The sequence below is a fragment of the Homarus americanus genome, unplaced genomic scaffold (genome assembly GCF_018991925.1).
Source record: "Homarus americanus isolate GMGI-L3 unplaced genomic scaffold, GMGI_Hamer_2.0 scaffold51476, whole genome shotgun sequence".
NCBI classification, from domain to species: Eukaryota; Metazoa; Arthropoda; class Malacostraca; order Decapoda; family Nephropidae; genus Homarus; species Homarus americanus.
Window position 1 is genome coordinate 1245595 of NW_024736148.1, and position 21930 is coordinate 1267524.

Sequence of the window (21930 nt, forward strand, 5' to 3'; positions counted from 1 at the left end):
CTGGTACTGACCCATTAACTACCAAAGTGTGATTTTAGTTAACTTCATTATACAGCGAGTCTTCTATTTATGATGGTTATATTTGCGTAATTTTGTGAGAAATTTGCTGAGAGGTTGAAAATGATTTAACCATTAAGTAGCAGTCATCATCAGTGTATGCTAGCTGTAGAGACAAGTACCACAAGGATCTACAGGGACACCACATCTAATATTTTATTAAGCTAATGCTGAAAATTTTATTCAGCAGAGAGGACCCTGCACACAAGTGGTTAGTAGGCAATACCCCCCCTAATCCCTTCACTATGGGGACACCACTTTTTAATACAGTATTTTATTTGGCTAACACCGCACGATTTTATTAAGCAGGGAGAGGACCCCGTACAAAAATGGTTAATGACCATGATCAAAATATATCAAGCCACTGTCAGGTTTGTGGAAAACACAGAGCGTACAGTACTGGATACGGAAAGGTAGCAAATCAAGAAGTTGCAACCATGCAAATACAATAGTGCAGTTCCAATGGTCAAGGGACCGGGGAATGATTTTTAACCTAGCAAAATGTAAGACTGCCCATGAGGCACAACAATCCTAATCACAATTACAGGGTATTCTGTTAACACTTTCTTGGATATTATTGATAAGGAAAAAGATCTAAGTGTTCTGACAGCTCAATCACTGAAGGCAAGGACAACAAGTGGGAGTACCAGTGAAAATATCTAAATGAGATTTAGGAATTACTATATGTCATACCTCAAAAAAAAAAAAAAGGAGAGAGAGAAATTCCTTCAACTTTATCTGTCTCTTGTAAGTCCCCATCTAGATTACTGTATACAGGCATGGAAACCTTACCTCTAGGACTAAACATCCATTGAAAAGGTGCAACGAAGATGATACATGAATTTAATCATCTTGATAATCAAAGTAGACTGAGTGCCTTAAGAATAATAACTTCAGACAAGACACTGTATGGCATATCTCAAAGACATTCAAAATCTTGAAAGGGATGAAAACTGTGAACCAAGACCATTTTTTCATGATGTCACAAGCCACCAACACAAAGGGAAACAACTTCAAACTAGCCAAGATATCATGCAGGACAAATATTAGGATATCCTTTTTCACACAGAGGGTGGTAGAACTATGGAAGAGTCTACCAGTTCAAGTTGTGGAATCAAGAATAGTACAGTACTGGGGTTCAAATTGGCCCTTGACAAGACTATAAAGAACAATGGATGGATCTTACATAGCCCACTAGCCTTCCCTCAGCATGGCCACCCTTATTTTGGGTGGCCATTAGATAAGATAAATAAAAACTATACCATTAACAATTAACAAAAACAATTACTGGCTAGGCTTGACATGCTATCAGGTCAAATTGACCCAACCTTGCCACCCAGACTCAGGATTAGTGTCCAGCTGACTGCACTTCCAGTTGTCATGTCAACCGACCATACCTTGCCACCAAGATGAGATCCGACTTGTAAATACAGGGATAAAATTCAAATAAAAATATGAAATTGAACCCAGCCTTTTCAAAATAAATTATTTAATAAATTCATTTGTTTATGAAAATTTATTTAAAAATGTCTAATTATCAAATTTAATGTCAAGAAAATAATTTATCTACCTTGTTACCATACTCAGTTTTGGTCTCCTCATTCCATGAGCGGCCATCAGCGCGAGTATAAGGAACATACTGGGTGAAAAAAAGTGCCACATGGCACCCAGGAGGTGCTAAGGTAGGGTCACAGCTGCTCGGAAGTGTCATTTCTATCATGGGGCTGTGTGAAGGAAAAATTCACACATAGAAAAATCATCAGTACTTTCTTTCATACACCAGTAATATAATTTTCATAAATCTGCAAGGAATTTACAAGATTTAATTTGTTAATTTTGTCACTTAAAACAGCTAGTTTATTGTGCACCCCATACTCATCCTGTGAGCAGTAGTGCAATTCCAACCATATAGTAATAACATCTCCAGGTGCCTAATACTGATATAGTGTCAACAAATTCCTATGTTTTCTGGTACAATTGTCATAAAATAATCAGAAAACAGTCACTATGTAGCCACTCCAGGACAGTGCAGTTGACATTTATGTTCTCTTTAATTAAAATGTTACTACACCAACTTATGTGCTTAATACTGCAATAGTATTACCAATAGTTTCTCTTCTTTGGTACAATTACCCTCAAAACTAAGAGAATTTGTTTCAATACAAACATGATACCCTGTATTACAAGAAGTGAGGGGAGGCATTGGTGGAAGCATTAACCACGTTAAGCTGGGGAAGTGTATACATACACTGCCATCGGTATAATCAAAGTAAGAGTGTGGGATATACAGACATACACAGTGATATATGTGGCACAATGACACATTTGACAGTTTCAGAGCATAACGATAGCAGATCCGGCGCCCTGGTCAACTCTCCCTAGAACTGGAAAACTGACATCACCTGAGGAATTTCAAACATTCTATTTTTCTGATAAACACACCTTTTTATTAGAGCAATGGGTTAATTACTTAAGGTAACAGATACAAAAGTGTAGCCTTACTTGTCTGGTATGAGACCTGCAGAGGCTTGCCTGAATGCTTCCTCTAACAGTTGTGTTTTCTCACAGTTCAAGTGGATGGTACAGCGGTGGTGAGGCATGACTGTATCTTTTCTATTATTAGGGTTTGCTTTAAAGTCGGGTAGAGACTTCACAGCAACTTTGGAAAAGAAGAAAAGAAAGGAAAATGCAGATTATTTTCTTTATGATAAATGGAATTACACCTCTTCATTTTTTCTTAATCATGAATACCTGTATACAGTATATTTACTGGGTTTAGGAAGTACAGTAGTCTCTCGCCAACCACGGTGGTTAAGCTCCCCCAAAAAACCCATGGTTGGCAAGACTAAAGGCTTATGGGAAATATGGGGTTAGGTTCCACAGCTGCAGATAACACTCGTCAAAGCCTACCTAAGTTTCCATATCACGTCTCACTGATGCTATACTCTCCCCACGCACTAGTCTATCAAGCATTTCAATTTTCTTTTCTAATGTCATTACTTTCCTTGCCCCTTTTCACTTTCTTCTCACTTTTATCACTAACACTCAATGAATGCTTGAAGGCCATAGTTAAGGGAAAAATCATATTAATACAATAGAAAATATGTGAGAATATGAAGCAGTTTAGTATATCTGTACACTACGAGATCATAACACTGAAGAGTGTGGAGAGAAGTGGTGTGATATGGGAGGCTGTGTGGAGGAATACATTAGACCATGGAGGGATAAAGACGCTGAGCTAACCCACGGATACATAAAGCTTAATACTGTACTGAGGTTAGTATAATGGTATACAAGGTGAAAGCCATGGATACATGGAATCTGCAGATAACGAGGGTCTACTGTACACATATTAAAACTGTAAATATTACGTATTGCATAATAAAAAATAAATACAGAAGCATGTGGAGCAATAAGTAAAATATGGAAAAACATATGTCTTCTAGCAGTGGTTCCCTATCTTTTTAAGCTACATATCACTAACCTGTCTCTCCTTCACCTAGTACTGTACTTAAAATCTCAGTTTAATAGAGTAAAACAAGACACTTATGAATAACACCAGTGAAAGGCTATTTTGTACCACTAGACCAGGGGTTCGCAAACTTTTTTTCACCAGGTACCCCCTGAATTATCAGACCAATGACCCCATTATTGAGACACTGAATATAGAATGGTACATTAACACTAATTCAATACAGAATGTTGCTGCACTGGATATTGTAAAATTGCTAAAATTGTAATTAACTGTACGTATTTCATTAAGCAGGTAAGCATTACCTGTACACTATACTGATTTTCACCAGCCCTCAATGTACCCCCTGGAAACTCTCCTGCATACTCCTGCACTAGAAGAATGTGTGCCACTAGTTGGGAGTATTTCAGCTTAATAAGTTAGTTACATACAGTGGGGTATGCTATAACGAATCTAATTGGTTCTAGAACCTTGTTCGTTATAGCATTCGTTTGTTATAGGATTAATCCGTTCCAGGTCCCCAAATACAACCACTTAACACTGAAAAATATAATTTAAAATTGTAAAAATTTTAAGAAAGTGCATAAATATGCATCTAAACCCCTGAAATAAAGAGTATCATTAATACTTGTAATAAAAAAACAATAAATTGGTAAAAAAAAAAAAAAAAAAAAAATTTAAATAATGTTCGTTGTAGTTTTGTTCGTTATAGCATTCTCAATTTTATAGGTAAAACCGTTCGTTATAGGAATATTCGTAGTAGGATCCGTTCGTTATAGCATACCCCACTGTATTAACCTATTTATAAATGCACTTATAAAAAAGTACTATACCTGTACAGTACATATGTTGGCAATAAGTGTCATTAACTTGCAGGCATAATGCAACTAGATATTGAATTAAACCAGTACATTAATGCACAACAATATATGTTCCATCCTGATGGTCCATGCTGTAAAAGTGCAATGTCCATCAAAGACCTATAGTTATTTGCATGAGGCAAATATAAGAGTAATATCCAAAGGCTAATGCAAAGTCAATAATAAAGATACTCAACAGAAGAAATATGTTCACTGAATTACCAGTATTAATCTCACCAAAAATCTGTGATATGCATAAGACTACTGTAATAATTTATAAAAGTAACCCTCATGAATATAGGGGGATAAGAGTTTTATTATTACTAAAACTATTCCCTCAATGTTTACCAGTATATTAATTATGCATGCTTGTATGGATTGGCCAGTCACGATTGTTGCACCATCAAATTTACATTCATGTGTTTTAAATTAGCTTTCCATCTTTTTTTTCAGAAACCAAATGTTTTGAATTATGCCTTCCTCTGCTCTAAATCTCACATACCCAGTTATAACCATCCCTGGCCTCAGTCCTTTCATGACACCCTGAAGGAAGCCCAATCATTCCCAGGGATGACAAGTTTTAAATGACTGTATACAACAGGTACTTTGAAATTTGTCACTAGCAATATCAAAATTATGCACTCCAGTTGCTATATTTAAAACCTATTAAAAATTTGTCAGATTATACTGTATACACATTACAGGTGGTCTGAAGACATCCTATGCACAAAACTTAGTGTGCATTTAAACATTGTTAATTTAAATTGGTAGTGGAAATTTTTTTCTAATAGGATGAGTATGATTATACAGCTACACCTCGACTTATGACCACCCGGACATACAACCGCCCCAGTCGTACCAAAATTTTTTCAAATTACGTATTTTCGAGTCCCGACGTTAGTGATTGCGCTGTGTACTGACAAAATTTTCGTTTGTAATTCCCTTTAAAATGGCTGGCATGCTTAAAAGTGAGAGTTTCGTGGTGCTGAGAAGAAAAAGAAACACCCATTTTAGATTTTCTATGTATAACTTTGCATTTTCGACTTACGACCAATTTGACTTACGACCTGGATTTGGGTCCCTAACCCTGTCTTAAGTCGAGGAGTGGCTGTATACGTATTCGTGATATATGATGAATACCTTACCATTAATTTTACAAACAGGGGATGTGTAGTCAATATTTCTGATTGATGCCTCAAAGTCTGAAGGTAATGAACCCGCTGGTAAAAGCTTGAGAAAGGTAGTGTCTGCAGTTGCATTGGAAAGAACTGTCTTGGCATATAGTCGAGAGCCATCCTCTGTCTCGACACCTACAGCTTCATTCTTGTCTCCCAGTAGTATAATTTTTACAGGCTGAAATGTTTAAATTGTTAACATATAAAACAAAATTTTACAAAGAAATGAATGTAACAAATATGAAAATGAAGAACCAGATATCTTGTTCCCTCAACATGAATATATTTTGTACAAACAAAGTAATTTTCAATCCCACAGAAGAAACCACAATAATGAAATATTACATTGTCTTTTAAAACACTCAAGTTAATGATGCCACTGACAGATCTAATACAGATGTTCCGACAAAATGTAAAGAGAGCTCAATTTCATTATCTTGGCTATATATTAATTTTCGATTAACTGAATTCACCAAAAGAGCCTTGGTAAAATGAAATAACTATAAGTAATGAAACAGTACAGTACTTATATATTTCAGTACAACCGAGCATCGCCTGCATCAGCAAAGTTTTGAAATATGTTTCTCGAACTTCAAAGTCTACCATTGGACAAAATTTTCAAATGATGTGTTTGGGAAAGATTGTACATAGGTATATCATCCATTTGTACATAAAGCTAGTTACAGTTTGTACACTGATAGATTGAAGAGGGGAAAAGGACCAACATTTAAAGTTAAATCAGTGGAGCTTTCAAGTTAAATTTCTTTAAAGTTCAAAAATTTTGGGAATACATTGCATATTTAATCAAGACATTGTTCCCTGAATCACTGAAGCCATGGGCATCACACGGACACAAGACTACATGCCTGGTTAGTAAAGAGGTGTGCTCCTGTTTCACTGGCTGCTTGTGCCATGAATTGAGTAACTGCTCCCATACCTCCTTCAGGATAACCCCAAGCACCTCGCACTCCAGACATCTGAGCCATCACATGGTGAAGCAACACATATCTGATTAAGCATACTCAAATAAATTTGAATTCTACTACCTGTACAGTATTAGTATCAAAATCTAACAGAATTGTTAATCACTTTTATTCTCCTGACTTATTAAGAATCTTCTCATATAAATCTGAATCAACAGCAGTTTTACTAGAGTAACAGTTCTTATCTTAAAAAACATACATAACAATGATATCCATAGCTAACAACTACAAAGGAGATGTACAAAATCACAAAAACATGCTGAACAACCCATAATTTCACATGCACAGAGGCTCTTATCCTGAGGGATATACTCGAGACAGTACACGCAATGCTTCAGAGCTCTACAAATGAAACTAGTACACTGCACTTGTGCTAAGAAAATATAAAGACAAAGATATGCAATACACACAATATTGCATAATTTTGTTTACTGTTCATTAGTTCATACTAAGACAGTTATCCATGCAAAAGTTAAAAATTCCCTCAGAATAATGGATACAACTAGTTAATGTCTGTCAAATGTATGTCCCCATCAATGTGAAATTATCCATGCAAAAGTTAAAAATTCCCTCAGAATAATGGATACAACTAGTTAATGTCTGTCAAATGTATGTCCCCATCAATGTGAAAACTTTTAATCACACTCAAGCACATACTTAAATAATGTGTGGAAAGGGAACATAGTACTGTACTTACATAGTAACCTATACCATTTACTGTATATTCAGATATTCAAATCAAAAGCAATTCTTAAGAGAATACATAAATCTGGTACCTATACAGTACAGTACTGTACATGAATAAGCATTTACATAGTGGATGTTGACAATGTCATATATATATACAGTATTTGCATTAGATTTGTCTGTTAAAAGAAAGCTACTTGTGTCTTACCCGCTGCCTGGGGTGTTTGGGCTCATCATCGCCCCAATAACACTATCTGTGGCTAATGTGGCCTTGAGTGGCTCCGACTCCAACCATCGGTCTAGGATCTTGGTAGTGGGTGCTGTCATCAGCTCATAAAACTGAGGAAAGTCTTTCCCCAGAATAGAAGCTAGGGAATAAAAAATTAATCACAAATTTCAAACAGATGGATAATATTGAAAACATATTGAAAACCAGTACACATTTCAGTAAGCTTTCAATCTAGACCTCAAATGCCGAAACGATAAAATGCCTTTTCTCTGGATACTGAAAACTAAAGTTTTTAAAGCATAAAGATTGTCTATATTACAGAGAAAATGCATATAAAGACGATTTATAACTTTTGGGCACAACGGAATTGATGTTTGAAATAATTTAATACAGTGCAGTCCATACAAAATATTTAAAAGTTTATTAATTAACACTAATTACTAAAATGTTAATATTTAGAACCCAGATCCTAAACCAATAGGTAAAAAGAGTACAGTATATCACTTACTTGCAAACAAATTAACTGTGACCATTCATTTTATACACGGATCAAATTCACTTGTACACAGCTCAGCGCACTGTCCAAACAGGCCTAAAATGTGTAATTCCCACCAACTCCCCTATAATTTTACGCTTTAATGAGTCTACTGTGTGGAGAATGCAGCAAAGACTAAATGTGGGCAAACTTAGAAAAATTATAGCAAAGATTGCCTTTAAATGCATAGCAGCTGCAACATGATGCATTGGAATAAAAACACACAGGTTGAGGCTTCCTGACATCCAATATCTCCACGCATCTTATCATGCACATGTAAATATCTGCAACCCACAAACTGCAGCCTCTATACTAATCACTGTAAGGTTTTTAGCTGTAATAATAAATAATACCCAAACAAAATAACTTAATCTAAAAATGTCCGAGCCCCCCCCCCCCCTCCTCCTCCTTTTTTTCAACGTGGTGTGGGAATCTTGGAGGGCCTCCCTTGGAGCCTCAGTACAGTCCTGACTCTGTCATAGTGGAGTGTTGGCGGTATAGCAGTAGTGTGTGTATCTTCACTTCCGTGTCCTGAGTTCAATTCCCAGTCTAGGGCAGATGAATGAAGGGTGTTACCCAGTGTTACCCAACCAAACATTGCAGATGGGAGGTATGAAACAAAAAATTAAGGAAGAAAGATTCAGCTGGGAGGTATGAAAATGCAGAATAAAGAAAAGTTGTTGATGTAACAAACAAAAACAAAAGTCAAATTACCGTAAACAAAACAATATACCGTATACAGAACTTATACGGTGGGAAGACACGAGTAGCAGGTCACCAGCTGATGCTGCATTATGAATAGACTTAAAATAACTGTAAAATGTCTTAAAGGTAATGTCCCTATTGGTGTCCAAAGCTAAGTAATCTAATCTATAAATAAATAAATAAATGGCAAAATAACTAATTACAGTACACAAAATAAAAAAATAACTCCTACCAGCCTTTACAAGTGGGCCAACAGTGGAAAGTTGTTTGGCTTTTCCAGCAAGTCCTGTTGAGAAAAACTTTTTAATATCTGGAGGAGGACAGTCAAGTAGATGATCAAGGGCTTCTGCAAATCTACCCAGCAGTGATTCAAGCTGTGGCATCATCTGTACAGAAAATACAAATTAACAACTTGAAATGCTAAACAATTACTACCAGCCATAACCAGAACCTTTATTGGTTTATTGAATACTCAAGTTAAAGAGGAACTATATCTGCCCCATTCAGGAACTTGATCCCCTGTATCACCAGCAGGTTTCACTTTAAATCCCATTGAAGCCACTTTCAACAATCTTGGGTCCTAATTTCAGACTGAAAAGTACAGTACTGTATACGTATATACTTCCTTTATTTACTGTTGTATAAAAGATCCCCCAACTCTCAATCATTTACTGTATTTTACTTTCCTGCGTTTCATTTAAACTCCAAAAAATCCCAGAACAGTATAGTACTGTACTGTACTGTAGTTTCCAATTTTTGACAAGAGCAAAACTACAAAATAAAGTAGGTAATGATTCAAAATTATCAGTGTAAGACAATAAATATAAATGACTACAAATAATGATACTGTATCCTAAAGTTGTAGACAAGTTACTGGTACAATAACACTTAGTTTCTAAAGGCATTCACATGGCTGTACTCTATACTGTACATGTAGAAGTTTTCTAAGGTGAAGTATAGTACAGTATTAGGGTAACCAGATTATGAATCCCCCATTAAACAGACCTCTGCATCCTTCTTTGAGAACTGTGCTATCTGCTGGTAATTCTGATCTTCATGTGGTCCAAGTATTAGTGATTTTCCATAACCACTCTGCCAGTTCCTCTCGTGCAGGGGTGTATACGAACTTGGGTCTCGAGGATACACCTTCAAGCCGCGGCGCTAAGAGGAGTAACAACAAACCATTACACGTAAATCTTTTCACTAAAATATTCTCACATTGCACCTTTAATTTGCATTACACAACCCCTATTTCCTATGCAACTCACACATTACATGAGACATAACTCACCTGCCCTTACCAAAGGCTCAATATACTAAAAGATGTACCTTGCCACCCCGTCGTAAGTCGAGGAGAGACTGTATGTATGTGTGTGTGTGTGTGTGTGTGTGTGTATGTATATGTATGTATGTATGTAAATATATATATATATATATATATATATATATATATATATATATATATATATATATATATATATATATATATATATATATATATATATATATATATATATATATATATATATATTATCTTCCTTTCATCTTACTTTGAGCTCCAAGTCATCATACACTTTTGGTCTCAGTAACCCTAGAACATATGATGCTCTAGAAAATTTAAATCCAGGAATAATCTCTTCAGTCACAGCTGCTCCACCTAGTATGTGCCGTCGCTCCAGCACACACACACTTTTCCCTGCCTTTGCCAAGTAAAATGCTGCAACAAGTCCATTGTGACCTGTCAAGAAAAGTTTATCTTAATCATAATAAAATATTTATTTGTGCATCTTCAATCTTATATAAAAAAAATAGATATACTAATGCATTGTACTGTAATAAATACAAATAAATCAGTGCAAAGATACCAAAATATTCTTGAACACATACTAAGAACATTGAATTTGTATTTTTCTCGATTTAACCATGAAACTTTTAATGGTCTACCCACTCCAGAAAGGTCACAAAATATCTACTCAGTTCCTTCTATTCATAGAGTAAGAAATAAGTTTTCTTCTATAAAACATTTCCCTAAAGTAGCTCGTTCCCAAGAGTCTGACGTCTAAAGTATTACTAACAACTCATTTATTACAGTATTACACCACTGTATACAGGAACATGCCGAGAACCTTCGCATGGGAGGTTTATGATTGTACACTAACTTAATATGGCTGGTGCTTTAGGCCTTTACTTTACTCTACAATTATTTTTAGTTCTCCTTTGGAGACGAGTTTGGTTAAGTCAGAACCACAAGAATTACTAATACATAAAAATATAAATGTCATGATCATTATAAGACATAACATAATATAACCAAAGTCCTAACCTAACTAGGGAACTCTGTCAGATTGGTAAACCATTCAATGTGTTTTTGTAAATAGCACTGCTGCTATTGAGATTTTCATGGCCCTTTGTGGTCCAGAAACTTCAGTAGTGTCCAAAGGTGGTACTTACTGCCATTAATGTGAAGATAAACACGTTTTGTTTTCACAAAAAGATACAGAATCGTCAAGAAAAAGGTAAGGTTAGGGCAGATTTGGATAGGTTAGGTCATGTTAAGTCAGATTTCGTTTTACGTTACAGTAGGTTTAGTCTTTTTGTTAAGCCTGTTTTAGGCATGTTTTCACCCCTCAATTCGCCTCTACTTCATAGCCCTGGCCACTTTTGTGTGATCAAAATTGTTATTAGCTGGGGGAGCATATCCCCAAACTGGTCATTCCATCAGACATGAAGGTCAGACTCGAGTGTGTAAAACACCAGAAAACCTATACAGTATTTGTTAGTAACTTCTCTGGGTGTACCCTACTGAAATTTTACCCCAAACTACCCTATCTTCCCTTTAGCAGGAATAATTTTTCTTGTTCCTTAAATACATTACATTAGAACATTCCCTCATTAAGCCTCTATTACTTCGTTATCTATAGAGCTCGTTTATCAGTTCAAAATGTCTAGACTACGAACTTGGAAATATATAATTGGCTTAAAAGCTTAAATACTGAGCAATTAGTGATAACTCACCTCCTCCTACAATAATGGCATCATACTTCCTTCCACTTGTCAGTACCGAAGAGTGACATCTCCGGGTTTGTCCATTAATGTGGTGAAGTAACTTGGACACAGTCACCCACCTGGCCATCTTGTCTTGGTCTACTACTTCACTTGTCCTAACACTATCACTTCTTAACAAATATATAAACTTTGCTTTTCATATTGTTGTGACTACAGCTATCCTTACGGAGTTAAGGATTTATCTTTCTTTATTATTCACGTAGAATCTCATTTAAAACGTGGCTTTTACTAAAATTTATTTTTATTAACGAAAAGAGTAGCCAAGCAGCAGGGATTCGAACAATATGACGACTGAACCTTGACCCAGAACAGTTGTTGTCAGGTGGACCAGCACGTGGCCACCAGGTGTTAATTACTCTTAGGGTTTCTTCTATTCAATCCTTTCCAAAGTTACCGCTGAATCTCGATTAATCCTCTAGTTATTAGGGATTTTTTAAACCTAGGCCGAAATCTTAAGAGCAATGTTGTTATTATTGTGGTAACCGATAAGCCACAAAATGAATAATTTTGTCACTAACCATGGTGTTATATTGGTTGATCCATCAGTATAGAATACTCTTTGTCAGATCCCACTGAGTCAACCCTAAAAATTAATCTGGGTGAACTATAAACTTTAGTCTTACCACTAACTTAGCAAAGAGCTCCTCATAGATGCGTTCAGCAACTAGAGGCTTCTTAATTTTTCTCCACCGGTTGTTAACCATTACAGCCTTGTGGGTATATACTGGTTATGAACCACAGCCAGCATATGCACATGTGGCTGTTATGGTTAACAACTAGTCTCTTTTATAAGGATGGGCAAGAACGACACATGCACAACTAACGTGAGCATGTACTGGCGCCAGTGTTGGTCACAACACATTCTATCAGTTTGTTCCATGAGTTTACAATTCTCATCCAGAAAAAGTTTGCCTTCGCAGTTTCCTGGACTTGTCAACAGTGTGTAACAGAGTGTCCAATCGCCCAAGCAGCTAATAAGCCAGTTAGTGGCAAGAGAATAAAGTGAAGGGGGAGGATCACTTTACAGGGTGTGTGTTATACTTTATGGGGGGCAACATTCTTTACCAGGCGGTGCGAGTCACTATAAGTGTGGCATGACTAATTTTATGGGGAGCAATGTACTTTACGAGGGGTCGCAACTTATTTTATGGAGCTTGAATTCCTCTATGTGGGGCACGACTTACTTCACAGTGGGATGCAGCTTATTTTACAGTAAGGGAGGGCACTTATTTTACAGGATTAAAGGTCTTTGTATGGGAGACAAATTTTACAAGAGGGACGCAACCCATTCAGCTCAACTCAAACACTCATCCTTCCTACACAGCTGGTGATGAACCTGTGGGGAGACTGCTATATTCTTAAAGCAACCTGACAAAAACACAACCTCCTCTTGCCCTACTCCCATTTGTCCCCCCTATCCTGTACTTTACTTAACTTCATTACCTAAATTAGCTTTCCTCACACCCTGCAAATCCTCATGTCATCACTTTCCACAGTTCCCCAGGGGCCACCTCATCAAGTGCTGCATATTCTTACTTCTCACTATTAAATTTTGTACAGTACATGCAATTTGACAAAAAATATTTGAATTATACAGTCTCCTCCTTCCTTAAATCTTACCTGTTCATTATTTCTTGGAGTGAATTAGTAGGATACATAATCACCACAATTTCTTCTAGTTTTATTATAGCTTTGTAACTTTGCACATTATTTTACAGAATCCTTTTAAGGAAATACAAAAAGCTTCTATATACAGCACTACAACACATACGAGACACAAAAAATCATATCTAAAATATCTCTGCAGTTCTAATAATTTATCTCAGGTAAAATGACTGGTCTCAAAACCTTAACAGCAAGAAACCCAATTTGTGCTTCAACCCATAAAATAAATTCATTAATCCTGATTAGGAAGAGACCTCCCAGGAAAATTTGTTCAATGATGTTTACACCCATTATGTATGAGAATTGTCAACATGTAACATGCGCCATTGCTTGAGACCTTATAAAATGAGAATACAAAAATATTAGGGAGTAAATACAAGTCCTTCATGAAACTGCCACAAAAAGAGTTGCTGCTTCAAGCCATAATTTAGACACCATTACTCAATATCATCATCACGTTGGCTAGAGAAGTAGGACATTAAGCCACTACTGAATTCTCCAGGGCCCTTACCAGAAGGATGAGTGTCCTCTTTACTGTCTTCATTAGGTGATTGGTGTGCTGGCGATCCTTGGGATCCTTGATGTAAACCTAGAGGGCTTGGACCAGGTGAACCAGCATAAGGTAGGGGTTCTAATCCAGGATAGCCAGCTTTCATAACAAGATGGGGGTGACCAGGATGACTGGGAGATCCATGACCTGTAAGACCACCAGGGGTTGGCCTGTATAAGTCATGTGGAGGACCTCGTAATACTCCTGGATGTGATGGAATTCCTCTTGAGGAATATGGCCCTTGTCCAGGTCCACTAGTAAGTGGTGGTGGGCCATAGTTGGTTGGCATGCGAGGAAGCGAGTGTCCTGGTGGCATGTGGGCTGAGTGTCTAGGAGGAACTCCATGAGGACTGGGAGAATGTCTACCTGTAGGTCCATATCCAGGGAAAGCTGGATGAGCTGCAAAAAGTTCTGGTGCAGGTCTATATGGTGGAAAACCAGGTGAATGAGTTGAAGAGGTGGTTGGGGGTCCTACAGGTGGCATATTACTAGGTGCTGTACTACATGGTGGGCCACCTGGTGTTATAGGTAATGGTGAGGAACGATAAGGTGGTGGTGGTGATGGCGTTACAGGTGGACAAGAAAGTGGTGGGCGTGGTGGTGTGCCTGCACCTGGTGTAGGTCCAGTACCTACACCTGGTCTTGGAGGTGTGCCTGGGGCTCCACTCACTCCTGATAAGTGTGGAGACCATTTGCCCAAAGGCTGATGTACTGGGCTATTACTTCCTATGTTTGCTGTGGCTCCAATATTAACTGGTAACCCTTTGCTTGTAGTAACAGGTGCTGGTGTAGAAGGTGGTGTACCAACAGCAGGCTCTGGAGTTTTATGTACAGGTGAAACAACAGCAGGTGCAATAGGTACTGTAGGTGCAATGGATGCAACTGTCACCACTGGTGTAACAGGAACAGCAGTTACAACTGGTGTAACAGAAGCAGCTACAGCAGCTGTTGTAACAGGTACAGGTATAGCTGATTCAGATGGCACAGATGGTGCTGATGATAATGGTGTGGACTCTGTGAGTTTGATAGACATAGGTGGAGAAGGTTTGCCAATAAGTTCATCACCTTTCTTTGGTCGTCCCCGTTTTTTCTTTGCCTTTGCAGATTTATTTTCCTCATCTGTAAAGAGCAAGAACAGAACACAGATGTCATATGTTTGAAACTGACAACTTACTGAACATAATTACAAAAAACTTAATGAATTCATGGCAAAAGCATAATAATATTTGTGTTTTGCCTTTCCTTGCTCTCACTTTTGTGTGCAGTGGATCAATGGAAGTGCTGTTGTGTAATAAAAGTGTTGAAAGTAACAGGAAAGCTATATGATAACAAGTGGGAGTATCCAAAAATACCTGCTCATACCCTCAACTTCCATGTTCATAATACAAAATTAATCTTAACATGCACTTTGATGCATTATATTTCATTTAAATTTGCTCTAAATACTAAATGAATCATCATGTTCATTCACTGACATCATATATAAAATGACATTCCTGTTCACAATTCACAATTATTCTTTGGGTATTATCTAACATGATATCTCCAGAACTTAGTGTACATTACTCTCTCAGGGCTCCTCTTACACGAGCCTTCGGCCATGCAGTCATAAATTTTCCCAAGTAATCTTCTCACCAGCCATGTACTCAACATGTCCATACCATCTTAATGTGCTTTCAACCATTCAACTCACCACACATTAACCTTTCATTTTCATTCCCAACTACAGTCAGTGTTCCCTTAATGTACATGATGCCTTCCTGAAAATTAGTACAGCAACCGGGTGTATTATAACCCTTAAACTCTAAGATGTGTATCACATTTATTCCGACATACAGCTGGGAGGAAGAATGGCAGATATCTATTTCTGTATACTGTATTATTTTTTACCCCCGACACTCCTTGTCTTATTGGGTTAAAAGTTAGAAGAAAGTATAACGAGATAAATCAAAGACTGTGGTACAGTACTCTCAACTGCAATGACCAATTGTTCTACTATATTATATACAAAAGAAAATCAATAATGGTAACTATGTAGAACATCCATGCATGTGTGTAAATATATACTTACAGGGATGCTCAGAGCAAAATCTTTGAACACAATGCTCTAATATTTTCCATGTTTCTGTAAAACAGCAAGGTCTGTACAACTACCCATTTTTGGGGGGAATGTCTTACATAACTAAATTCATAAAACTTTATATCATACTAACCTTCCTCTTCACCTTTCATGACCTTGCCTCTCCCAAGACCACCACTGACTCCTCGACGCTTCATTCTCTCGTCGTCTGATGCTTCGTACTCGCTGCTTTCTGTTGGGACGCGCTCACCCTTCATCACCTTCCCTCTCCATTTCTTTGCAGGCTGAAAACGTATGAAACAAGGGGTGACTGAAGAATGTTTTACATGCTATAAAAGTTCAAGATGCCCAGAAAACTAATATCAATAATAAAAAGCTTAAGCTTAAAAATTTAATGCGCACACAACCTCCACAATGGAATGCTTGTTCCAAGCCTTCTGTATGGATGTGAAACTATATGGTTCTTAAGCACAAAACTTAGTAACAACAGCCTTTGAAATGAAAATGTACAATTCCTTCGGAAGGTATTAAAAGGACTGAATATATATATTGGAAGAAGTTATAGAAGACTTATGTATGAAAAGTCTAAGGACTTTATCTCCAATATTTACAAAATATACACATGGTAACTCTTGGAAACAGGAAAACACAAATTTGAAGCAATACAATTTTGATGATGTTCTTGTTTGTAGCTATACTACACAACAGAGTGCAAACACTGAACAAAATAATTCCAACTAAGGATCTTTCTTACCTCTTCTTCTTCTGTTTCATCTGACATAAGAAGAGCATCGTAATAGTTAACTTGTCTGCCTCTGGTAACTCTACGTTGAGTGACTTCCTCCTCATCGCGATCTTCTGTTTTAGGTTTTGGAGGTTTTGAGTACTTGATCTGAAAGTGTATAAAAAGTAACGTTAATTTGTTTCTTACTAAGTATTGTATTCACTTGTACAGTCTCGTTCAAGATTCTTCGAACACTGCTGGAGACAGCTGGCAACTCGAGGCCATTTGTTTACTATAGTACGTAGTATAATATAATACCAAATAACAGACCAACCATTAATTAAGCAACGGGGGAACTAAGTAACCGATAACCTTTTACATTCATTCATAATTTTTACTACGTACTACAGTGAGTTCTGCTATAACGCGTGTTTTGATAACGCGAATTTGCTCTAACGCGATTTATGAATTAGGAACGATATTTGTATAACGCGAACGCTTGTTTGCTATAACGCGATTTTTGCTTACTATTTCTCCAATTTTGTGGTATTAACTGTGAATATGGTAAAGAAGAATATCTCCAAGAAGCGTTCTGGTGATAGAATTCCCGGTGATGATCGTAAAAGAAAGGATAACACACTTGAAGAGAAGCTCGATGTTATCAACCTCAAAATCACCCTTCTCCCCCATCAAGTTACATTCATATTTTGTCAAGGTAAAGTATTACATTTACTGTATGATTTCATTATTAGATATGAATGTAACATTTATTTAGACTGTGCTATCCTTTGTGTTAGGCTAACTACTAAATTTTTTCGATTTCGAGTAATCTGCACCTAACCCTATTTTCTCCATAAACCCTGTTATTTCTATTACGCGATTTTCTATAACACGATATTTTACAAGAACACAATTATCGCGTTATAGCAGAACTACCTGTATAGTAAACAAACGGCCTTGAGTTGCCAGCTGTCTCCAGCAGTGTTTGAAGAATCTTGAATGAGACTATACAAAATAACATAAGGAAATCCTTACAGTAAAATTACTTTATATATAATTGGGATATTTGTGGCATACATACTTGCTTGACTTGTTTAAGCAGGAATAGTGTTGAGAAAATTGTAAGCAGTAAAATACTAACACAGCATGTATGGCACACGCAATTTAACTGCCATAGTCTTTTCTTTCAAGTGCGTTCCCTTCCTTCTTTCCTTAGCATGAAATGAAACCTATATACAGTAGTCTATTAGTGTTTGTAGATCATATGGACCAAGGCCCACTAGAATGGAACCCCAATTCTATATACAGTGATCCCTCGGTTAACAAGATTTCGGTTAACGATTTACCTTCCATAAGATTCTTAACTTCGGTTAACGAGCAATCCCTCAATTAACGAGTTTTTTACGAGCCACCTCAACATGTTTTCGCTTGCATTTGGCGGTGCACCAGCTGTAGTATTAGTCCGCCAATACAGTAATTGGTTTTAGGGCTTAAATTCCTTACTATTTTAGTAAATATCAAGATGTTTATACTATTCAATAATTTTAAAGTTTAATATTAAATTTTTTAGTCATTTTAACAATTATTGAACATAATTGAAGGTAAGGAAACTAGTTTCATGCGCGCCATCCAGCCTGGCAACACACCAAACAGGCGCCAGTCTCTCTGTCTTTTCAGTGGAGTTAACATCTTGCTTGAGACTCTCTTCAACTAAACGCTTTTTTTCTGTGTTTGCAAGCAAATTATTGGTCATTTTTTAATTTATTTTACATATTGACAATATATAATGCAGTGCAGTGTTGATTTAAAGAAAATAATCTTGAATTACACCAAGAATAATTAAATTTTATGGGTGAAATGGCACCATGGGGTAACTTCTCTTCCACCCCAATGCCTTCTCTTCTCCCTTCTCCTCCACCCCCATTCTAATTCCCATCATCATCATCATCATCATCATCCAGGAGCCTTATACATACACACCTCAAAGTATGTGTTCTTTTCTACCTATTTTGTTGAATTTAGGCAATTTTCCATGAGCTGGAACCAATTACCCGAAAACCCATTGAAACAATGGTTTCGGTTAACGAGCAACCTGCTAGAACGGATTGTGCTCGTTAACCGAGGGACCAATGTATTAGGTTCAGATGGCACTTAACAGGACTGAGTCCTTTTGACCTGCGTCGTGTTAGTAAATATAAATCTAATACAAACCACTTGAAACTCATGTACTTTATCAGCCATACACCAATGGTTGGTAATATATATCTATCTATATATATATATATCTATATATATATATATATATCTATATATATATATATATATATATATATATATATATATATATATATATATATATATATATATATATATATATATATATATATATATATATATATATATATATATATATATATATTCATGTAGATCCAGAATGAAAACGCGGATAAGATAAATCTTGATAACATCACACGGGAAAAGGGAAACAACGGAGCACCTTAGCTTTCGTCTTTATTCAACTTACTTATCTATTGGGTCTGGTCTACCAAGGAGTTCAACCTTGGTAGACATTGCTCCCCTAGGACTGAGGGATCATCAGGAAGGTGTCAAGTTGGGTCTTAACTCTTTTTCAGTCTTGCCCTCGTCTATTTGTATATAAAAAGAGAAGTTCAAAGCCATAAAACACCATCATCATCATCATTATCTTCATCATCAAAAAGAAAAAAGTAAATCTTGGTTATCAGCTGCCGTTTCCTTAGTGGTACAATATTTTGGGGAACTACGTCTTTCCAGCCTCTTCCTGGGTTTACAAGTTGTTTTTAGACTCAAATTAAACTTAATCATCATCATATTCCTGTATCAGTAAATTCAATCAATATTATTATCTATTTCTTCCCATATCGCTGGACATTTTCATCTATCAGACACACAGGTATCACTCAAGGCTGCCATATGTGCATTCAAATAAAAGTACTTTCACCGAGGTGTTTGTAAGGTCACTGAGAAGCTGTGAAATTTCTGAGGGTGAATTATTACTGCTAGAGGTATAATGTATGGCATCATCATTTAGCTCATGGTTGTTCCCGGATATTTGAAACGGCAGGAAGCATCAGTCCGTATATCATACACGCATAGGACTCGGGTCCCAAATGTGTGAGGTATGTAGGAAGGAATGAAAGGGTTAAGTCTCTAGTTTTTATATTGCTATGAATGGAGACAACTGCTCTATCTCTACCAGGAAAAGGTTGAACCACCACAACCCATGGTACATTAGACAGTCCTGGTGGTGCCTCTTGACCCATTTGGGGTACAGTGTGTATAACGGACTTGGCAGTGGCATGTAGTCCTGTCATCGGAATGTGCTCGATCACAAACTTGGGATTACAGATAAAGGCACTGAGGGCTTTCCAGACAGAGAGAATGGAGCACATTATCTCTTGGCCTCCTTCCTCGGTTGAGAACATGGAGATTTAACCAGTCGTCTAGATGATTTAGTCCAGACAGGCCACAGATGCACCTAGTGAATGCTCTATGGAAATTGTCTAGGAGAGAGATGGTGGATAAAAACCCCAAGAGGACTGATAAACTCAAGGTGAGGGTATATCAACTGTTTGCACTGGGTAAGTATTATGTGCAGTCTTTTTTGGAGAAAACTTGAAAGATCCAACACCACCATTTTATTGGCCCACCTCACAATGCCTGAATCACGGAGGGAACTCTACTGAACATTGGTGGAGGTCTGTCTGCTGTGATGTCTGTAGCACAGCATCTCTATCTTAGTTGCAGTGAACATACTCCCCAAGTCACTTGAGTAGAAAGTGTCTTGGTCCACAAAAATGATCACCAAATTCTCTTTGCCTAATATATTTACCACACAAGTAGAGTAAAAATAATAGGGCAAGGAATATGATGTTTACTCATTCACTAATATCCCCAATTCAAATGAGGAAGAGAATAGGTCCAATGATTGAACCTTGAGATACCCTCACAATGTTTGACTTTGTGCCATCCAGTAAGACTGCCTCTGATGGGCCAGTCATGTACTGAGTTTTCCTATATTTTTCCCCCCACCGCTTTAGGATGGATTTATGGTTGCTCCTGTCACACTCTTTAGCATAATCCAAGTACACAGCATATAACATTCAAATAAAGTAAATTAATCACAGATTTTGAAGGTATTAAATGTTTTCCATTTGTTGTCTAGTTGATTATCACTATGGAAAAGAAGAATGCTAGCCTGAAGCAGTTAGAAAACTAAGTTACAGATCAGATGATGGTGGTGGGTATATATGTCTTGCAAGTGGATGGTCCACAATTCATTTTCCAGCTGGATTGAAAGACTGGGCTCCTTCCTTGTACCTTTACATAAGTAGAAATTACTTACATGCATTTGCTGAGGCTGATACAACCCTTTGGTGTATACTAGCATCCTGCTAAGGGGGATGGGGGTAAACCACAAGCTGCTGAATACAAATAATCAGGAGATCAGCACCTGGCCAACCACCTGCCATCATTGGGAAAGACTTAAAAGACTGGGAGAAGATAAAATATATTACAGTAACACTAACTCTAGGTTTTGAAGGTTTCTTCTCCTCTTCTCCATCCTCTCCTGTTTCTTTTTGGGGTTTGGGTTTTGACTTTCCTTGTTTCTTTCCACCTTTACCCTTGCTGCCCTTTTTTCCTTTGGATCTTGCTGGTGGTTTCTTTTTTCGGGTCCTGTTAGAAAATTTTTATATAAAAGTAGGTGGCTGTGTGGAGAGAGCAGCATCAAAAGGAAAATGATGAAATCAGTACGCTATTTCTATGGCACGATGTGCCTGCACTACCTCCGAGAATTCTTGACTACGGAAATATATTGGAAGATAGTGTTGCAACATAACCCCAAAGTACCAAAACATGCAAATTTAAGTACTTACATTAAACATTGCTATAAAATTAGCTAGTACATGTACTGTATTCGAATGTCCACAAAAAAAAAAAAAAAAAAAATGAAGATCCAGGATATGCACAGCTTAAGAAAGTGAGTCACAAGAATTTTGTATGGATCACATCCATAAGAGGACATAAATACACATTAAATACATTAGTTACATCTTTACAGGTTGCAAAGAAAAATTGCAGACATGGAACTGCAGACAAACA

The 21930-nt window shown here is 37.0% G+C and overlaps 2 protein-coding genes across 3 annotated transcripts in view; both read right to left on the minus strand.

Annotated features, from left to right (window-relative positions):
- The window catches only part of LOC121872023 (pyridine nucleotide-disulfide oxidoreductase domain-containing protein 2-like), a 15076-nt gene extending 3208 nt beyond the window's left edge, over positions 1 to 11868 (minus strand). The window contains exons 1-9 of the mRNA XM_042374666.1: positions 11719 to 11868; positions 10254 to 10441; positions 9709 to 9864; positions 8936 to 9089; positions 7443 to 7602; positions 6431 to 6572; positions 5535 to 5742; positions 2560 to 2716; positions 1628 to 1781 (exon numbers count right to left, since the gene is read on the minus strand). Of these exons, the coding sequence (XP_042230600.1) occupies positions 1628 to 1781; positions 2560 to 2716; positions 5535 to 5742; positions 6431 to 6572; positions 7443 to 7602; positions 8936 to 9089; positions 9709 to 9864; positions 10254 to 10441; positions 11719 to 11836 (1437 nt within the window). The 5' untranslated portion in view covers positions 11837 to 11868. The remainder of the gene's footprint in view (positions 1 to 1627; positions 1782 to 2559; positions 2717 to 5534; positions 5743 to 6430; positions 6573 to 7442; positions 7603 to 8935; positions 9090 to 9708; positions 9865 to 10253; positions 10442 to 11718) is intronic.
- Positions 11869 to 13437: 1569 nt separating this feature from the next.
- Positions 13438 to 21930, minus strand: part of LOC121872024 (microtubule-associated protein futsch-like) — a 40562-nt gene continuing 32069 nt past the window's right edge. For both annotated transcript variants that reach the window (XM_042374668.1, XM_042374667.1), the window contains 4 exons: positions 21357 to 21504; positions 16819 to 16956; positions 16198 to 16348; positions 13438 to 15103 (listed from right to left, as the gene is read on the minus strand). In XM_042374668.1, the coding sequence (XP_042230602.1) occupies positions 13872 to 15103; positions 16198 to 16348; positions 16819 to 16956; positions 21357 to 21504 (1669 nt within the window). In that variant the 3' untranslated portion in view covers positions 13438 to 13871. The remainder of the gene's footprint in view (positions 15104 to 16197; positions 16349 to 16818; positions 16957 to 21356; positions 21505 to 21930) is intronic.